We start from the raw sequence: 6,989 nt of genomic DNA, 5'->3' as shown, positions 1-6,989 counted from the left end.
CCAGGCATCCATCCAGGCATCCATCCATCCATCCAGGCATCCATCCATCCATCCATCCATCCATCCAGGCATCCATCCATCCATCCAGACATCCATCCATCCATCCATCCATCCATCCAGGCATCCAGCCAGCCAGCCATGCATGCATCCATCCATCCATCCATCCATCCATCCATCCTTAGTCCCTGTAAGGTGTCATCAATCAGCTCTTAGCCCTTGACAAGGTGTGGGGAATGTTCTCCAGCCATTTAGTGCCCTCAGATAAAACTCCCAGGCACAGCCAAGGGCTGGAGCAGGCAGGGTGTGCCTTAGATGGTGGTGGCTACCTTCCCTAGGCTCCTCAGCCTGGTGCCCACACCTGCTACAGTTACAAGGGGACCCCTAAGAACCGTCCCTGAATATGGGATGCCCTGCTTACAAGCAACTCACAGAGCAGAGATGGGGGATATTCCTCATCCTGCTAATCAAGCTGCACCACCTGCTCAGGCCACAGCTCTGCCCACACCTCTTGATGAGTCAGGGACATCCATGGAGCCACCTACAGAACTCTAGCATGACGATCCCAGTTACTCCCCCTGCACGCTGCACTGCTTCGTGTGCCTGCACCTTGGCTTATGTGGGTCCTCTGCCTGGAAGAGCCTTCCCACCCTTTCTTACCTGCCTACTTATATCCCACTCATCCTTTAAGACCTAGCTCAGCACCACCTCCTCCAGGCAGCCTTTCTTGAGCCCTCTGAGGGAGCTGAGTGCCTGCTCTCTGTCCCCACAGCAGCTTGCCCTGCACACTTCTATCGTTCCATGAGTCCCCACACGTGACCCCAGGGAGATCCTGAGTTCCCTACCCAGGGCCTGGGTCTGACCCCACTGCCTCTCAGAGCAGACCTGGCCTGGCCCAGAGGAGGGGCTCAACAGACACGAGTTTGTACTTTTGCTTTGAAAACGTTTCCTTTTATTTTCCTTACAAGAGCGATACATTATTAATGTATTTATGAAGGACTGGGTGGAAACTCAAAAGGAGAATTTTCCATCCCCAGAGGGTAAGCATTTGGTCTCTGTGAATTTGTTTGGCTGGGTTCATTCTTTTGTGTCTGTGTGAATCAGGAATCATGTGTCAGGCAGCCCCCCCTGAGTGTTTTTTTCCAGTTCAGATCCAGGAAGTGCAAAGAAAACACAGAAGGCCCTGTGGGCCCCTATGGGGCAGACCGTTTCCCCTGAAAATGTCACTTCAAGCTGCTCTAGTGCCCCCAACCCCACATGGCACCCTGGCATTAACAGGAACCAGGAAACTTCTGAGCCACAGAAACAGAATGGAGTCAGAAAGACCCAGGCTCATGTCCAAGGTCATCTCTTAGCTGGGTGAGCTGGGCAAGCCACCTCCCTTGTTGGAATCCCAGCTCCCTCATGTGTGAAGTGGGGACAACATCAACCCAGGGAGGTGTTGGAGAGAAACGGGGTGGCAGGAGGGAGAAAGAGAGACACAGAGGGAGAGACAGGGCTCTGGATGCACATGCTTCTCCAAAGTGAGGGGCTCTGGGCCTCAGCCCCTGGCTGCCTGGGGACTCATCACAACCACTCGCCCCACCTGAGCTGCTATGTCCAGGCTCGAGGCTCAGGAACCTTCCCGCCTTGGGATTGCCTTCGCTTCTCCCCAGACCAACCCTGTAACCCAGGGTCTCAGAGTGTGGTCACCCAGAACATGTCAGAAATGCCACTTCGGCTCAACTCAGGTCTCTGGAGTCAGGTACCCTGGGGTGGGCTTTGCACCCTGTGGTTTACGATGCCCTGAGGTGATTCAGATGCCTCTGGATTTGGGGACCTGCTGCCCCAACAAAGCACTGCATCGGCCTGCCCGGTCGTTCATTCGTTCGTTCTACAAGAATTTACCACTATGTTCCCTCTGCTGGTTGCTGGGAAAGCAGACACAAAAGACCGGGTTCCTGGTCTTGCATTTAGCGATCCATACCTTTGGGAGGCCAGGCTAGGAAAGTGAGGCCTTCAGGTGCACGAGACTGCTTCTGGACTGGTTAGGAGTGGCCTCAGGGTCAGCGGCCCAGCCTGACCTCGCACGGGAACCCCTCCTCCATGGGCCCACGTCAGAGGCTTCCTCCTTGCAGGGCTGGGCAGCTCTGCAGAGGGCAAGGTCTTCCTTACAGTGAACCAGAATCTGCTTTCGTGACCTCTGCCTTTTGGCCTGCTTCTGTCTCTCAGGGGGCCGAGGGCGTTGTCTGTCTCCCTCCTCCAGGAAGCCATTCAGGTGTGAGCCATTCATGCCCCCCCCAGTCTTCTCCCCTCCAGGCCAAACACCCCAGCTCCCTCCACGGTTTCTCAGCCTTTGCGGCCCTCTCAGCCTCCCGCCTGCCCCCAGGTGAAGCTGCTGCTCACGGGCAAGTCCCTTCAGGCCTGGGATTTAGACATCAAGTCAGGGCTTTGGCTCCAATTTCCCATGATCCAAATTATTTTGGAAAATTCTCCCAGAAGGTGCTTCAGGCTCAAGGAGGAGCAGGGGATGAAGAGGTGGGTTTGAGTCTGCGATTGGGGTGAGTGGGTAGGGCCGTGGGAACTGAGGCCCCAAGAGAGAACGGCAGAGTCATTGAGTCCTTCTGTTTTCAAACAATAATCATCCTAAAATAATCCACATGCCAAAGAGCCACATTTTGTGGTGGCAAATTTTGCTCCCCTACATAGGCAGGCTCTGCCTCTGGCTGTTAACAGGCAGCAGTGGTCCTGGCCCTGGGCTGAAAGCCTGAAAGCCCTGCCTCTCCTGCAGGGAGTGGCCAGCTGGGGTGTGTTACCTTAGCAATGGATGGAAGGGCCTGAGCCCAGTCCTGCTCCCCAGGTGCTCTGGAGGGTCCAACTGCCTCCCTTAGGTAATGTCTGTGGACCTCACATGAGTTGAGGATGTACAGCACACAGGCCAAGGCACAGCCTCCCCAGTTAGAAACATCTAGAACAGAAAAAGTTTCTATCATAGAATTGGAAAGCTTATGGGGTCCATCACCCTGCCTCTAAGCAGCAGAACTCATCTCAAAGAGTGGCCCCAAGGGGGGTGTGGGTGGCTCAGTAGGTTGAGTGTCCAACTTCGGCGACCATAAAACCTATGACCCACAAGGAACGGTATGGCCATAGACCACCCCTCATACAATGGAAACAAGCCAATCAGGAATGGACCACCCAGCATCTAGAGTTATCCAGTCAATAAGGGTAGGACCTGAGAAGAAACAAGAGGGAAGGGAAGGGGCTGACCAAAACCTTATAAAATAAAGACCCTTGTCTATAGTTGGGGCATTCACTTTTGAATGCTCCTTCTCTGTAAAGAGGACTTTCCTATTACTCTTACTTGGTAAGTAAGAGTAATCTTATAGTCTAATAAACTATTGCCTGCTGCTCATTTTGTGTCCACATCTTCATTCTTCAAAGCAGTGAGACAACAAACCCCGGGTATTGAGGTAAAAAAAAATTCTGCAACACGGACAGTTCAGAGCCTGGAGCCTGCTTCAGATTCTGTGTCTCCCTCTCTCTCTGCCCCTCCCCCACTCACACTCTGTCTCTCTCAAAAATAAATAAACATTAAAAATAAAAAAAAAAAAAACAGACCAGTGGCACCAGGAGCTCCTGGGAACTTGTTAGAAACACAGATTCTTGGGCCCCAGCGCAGACCTGGACCTGACTGGCCCGCCATGTGAATACTCACCAGTGATGACAGCAAAGTCAGCCTCCACATCACAGGCAATCACATCCCCATTTTGTATGTGTCTTTTCACAGCCTCCTTGACTTTGTCCTTCCCAAGCTGATTGCCCCATCACCAACCCCTGAAGGCAAGGGGAACCAAGTCAGTGGGTGTATAGGATTGGGCAAAATGGGGGCTCGTTGTGGGGCAGGACGGTCCCCCCCACATGTGTTTTGTTGCCTCAGGTTAGGGAAAAGGGTTGCTTCTGGGTACATTTTCAGACAACTAGGAGATGTACTTCTCCTTCAGCTCTTCTAGGAACTTCTTTAGTTAAAATTGAGTTGAGGGGCGCCTGGGTGGCTCAGCCGGTTAAGTGCCCAACTTCGGTTCAGGTCATGATCCCACAGTTCATGGGTTCGAGCCCTGTGTTGGTCCCTGGGCTGAGGGCTCAGAGCCTGGAGCCCCTGCTTCAGATTCTATGTCTCCCTCTCTCCCTGCCCCTCCCTCACTAGTGCTCTCTCTCTCTCTCTCTCTCAAAAATAAATAAAACATACAAAGTTTTTTTAAAAAAGTGAGTTGAAGTTTGGAACTCACCAGAATGTGGCCAGTGCCCTACTGAGTCATGCTCTCTAGTCACAGATGGAATACCCCCTATGCTGATGTTACCAAGCCCGAGGGAGACACAGCTGTGGTTCCTCAACTTTTGAGTGACTCCTGCTTACAGAGGGGCTTCAAGGAAGGCCCTGAACCCCATCCATGTGCTGGGGAGCTGATACAGATTGTAAAGGTCAATTCTGTAATTTAATGTAAATTAAAGACTGAGCCTGGGTGGCTCAGTCGGTTGGGTGTCCAACTTCGGCTCAGGTCATGATCTCACAGTTCGTGAGTTTGAGCCCCACATCAGGCTCTGTGCTGAGAGCTCAGAGCCTGGAGCCTGCTTCAGATTCTGTGTCTCCCTCTCTCTCTGCCCCTCCCCCACTCATGCTCTGTCTCTCTCTCAAAAATAAATAAACATTAAAAAAAAAAAAGAGTATGAAATATATGAGTGTCAGTTAATCTACACCAGAAGGGTGCCTGGTTGCTTGTGGAGTAGCCTAATGAGGAATACATACCACAGGGGTGGTTGGTTAGCACTGGAAAGAGACCACGGCCTAAAGGCGATCTGATAAGCAGCACCAGAGGGTTTGTTAATTAGCACAATAAATGCTAGCACAAATACGTTAGAATAAATCAATATCAGAAATGATTTAATTCTTCTGTGAAAGGAATGGTGTTGAAGATAGGTGAACTGGCTAAAAATAATTACCAGGCCGCACCACCCTCACAGGAACAGGATGCAAAAAAATCTAACCAGGGGCACCTGGGTGGCTCAGTCAGTTAAGCGACTGACTTCAGCTCAGGCCATGATCTCGCGGTCCACGAGTTCGAGCCCTGAGTCGGGCTCTGTGCTCACGGCTTGGAGCCTGAAGCCTGCTTCAGATTCTGTGTCTCCCTCTCTCTGTCCCTTCTCTGCTCTGTCTCTCTCTCTCTCTCTCTCTCTCTCCAAAAAAAAAAAAAAAAAATTATAACTAACTCTGCAGCCTACCTATCTGAGGTTGTGCTAGAGGAACACTCTTTGCTCCTGTGTCCAGGCATTTCTGGAGGATTCTGTAGGCCAGAGGTCAGCTGAATCTGCCTCCAGGAGAGGGTTGTGGCTGCCTTAAGATAACTGCTTACCCAAAGCACTTGTCCAAGGGCCTCAAGGGCAGAGGGCCAGGCCATGCAAGCCTGCAGAAAGGTTGCATGGCTCTTTTTGTGTCTGTTTCTAGAAAGGCCTGGAATGCGTGGAAGCATTCCACCAGAGGCTAGCATTCACTGTGAGATGGTGCACAGGGACCAGAGCTACGCCACCTCGAGCGCCAGAGACCTGGACGCAGCCCAAATAATCAGACTGTTGTGAATGGCCAGATGCCTTAGGTCCACACCCTGAGGATTTCTCTCTGAAAAATTTTCTGGGTCCACGACAGGCTACTGAATGAAGGGAAATAATAACAACCCCAGCATTGGTATTTTGTCTATTTCTGTCTCTGCTCTTTTGCATTTTATGAATTTTATCTTGTTTGCTCCTCAGGTGAGTCCTTGTTTTCCTCACTTGATGGCATTCCCAGAATTTCCAAGAGGGGTGGCACCTAGGTCCTGGGTGGTCGGTAGTACGTCCATGACAAGGTAGCTGCCAGTGGAAACTGAGGAAAACAGGGTCTTGATGGAGCAGAGGGGAGAAAAGACCAGGGGTGGTCCTGCTGAGAAGGGGGTGCTGGGGGAAATCACAGGAGAAGCCTGGGATCCTTTGGGTAAGAGAGGGGTCCAAGGGCCCACAAAAAAGGGGCAATTGGAAGGCACAAAAACAGCGAGCTCTACCTGTGTCCTCTGGGATCTTGGGGGGATGAGCAAAGATTAGGGGTCCATTCATCAGGGGAAGAGCAGCTCCTTCAGACCCTGATGGCCCCTTTGGACTTGGAGACCCCTTCCCTCCCCGCCCTGGGCATGCTTTCCTCCAGCCCTTAGGTCCTTCGCCTGGCCAGCCTCGAGAGACAGGAAGCCCAAGCCAACTGTACTGTGGGCACCACACCCACGGCCTCTTCTGGGAAAGACCAGGCGATTTGCAGAAATTTTCTACCCAGCCAGGAAGACTTTCATTGTCTCATCCAACCTCAAAAGCCAAAGGAGACTAATGAGTCTGGGAAACACTCTGAAGTGTTTGAATGAAGAGAACAAATAAACATAGAACAGAGAAACTTGCCTTAATTACCCCAGGGTCTACACCTACTCCCAGGGGAAGAACGCTGCTCTGGGAGTTACAGCAAGCCTTTCAGAAATTCAGTTAAAGCAACGTGATTCCATGAAAAGCATGTTTGGAGGGGTCCTGGGAGTCTGGACTCCTAATTCTACCAGCAACACTAATGGGCTCAGCGACCATGAGGAACCTCCGTAGGCCTCATTTTTATACACTCTACCTTACCTACTTCCCAGGGTTTTAAAGAGGCTTCAACAATATATGGATGTGAAACCTCTTTGAAAGCGATGAAGTTCTGTACAAACACAAATGATCACATTATATTATTAGCAATCGGAATATTGCACTAATCATATATTCAAGATATATCTCAAAACTAAAGCTCTTATAAGATGAAGCACAGTATATACATGGTTCATTGGTCCTGCATGGCTAAAAAAATATGTTATGCCTTGATTTTATTATTATTATTATTTTACTATTAGTTTTTTTTTTAAGTTTATTCATTTTTTTTTCAACGTTTATTTATTTTTGGGACAGAGAGAGAC

The 6,989-nt window shown here is 50.6% G+C and overlaps 1 protein-coding gene across 1 annotated transcript in view; it reads right to left on the bottom strand.

Annotated features, from left to right (window-relative positions):
• The window catches only part of DGLUCY (D-glutamate cyclase), a 73,486-nt gene that overhangs the window by 3,981 nt on the left and 62,516 nt on the right, over positions 1–6,989 (bottom strand). Inside the window, 2 exon segments of the mRNA XM_040478015.1 lie at positions 2,793–2,944; positions 3,692–3,810. Coding sequence (XP_040333949.1) covers positions 2,793–2,944; positions 3,692–3,810 — 271 coding nt within the window.

This window comes from Herpailurus yagouaroundi, unplaced genomic scaffold, assembly GCF_014898765.1.
Source record: "Herpailurus yagouaroundi ecotype Mexico unplaced genomic scaffold, PumYag 141, whole genome shotgun sequence".
Classification (NCBI taxonomy): Eukaryota; Metazoa; Chordata; class Mammalia; order Carnivora; family Felidae; genus Herpailurus; species Herpailurus yagouaroundi.
Note: the sequence above shows the minus strand (reverse complement) of the source record. Positions and strands in the feature narration are given on the sequence as shown.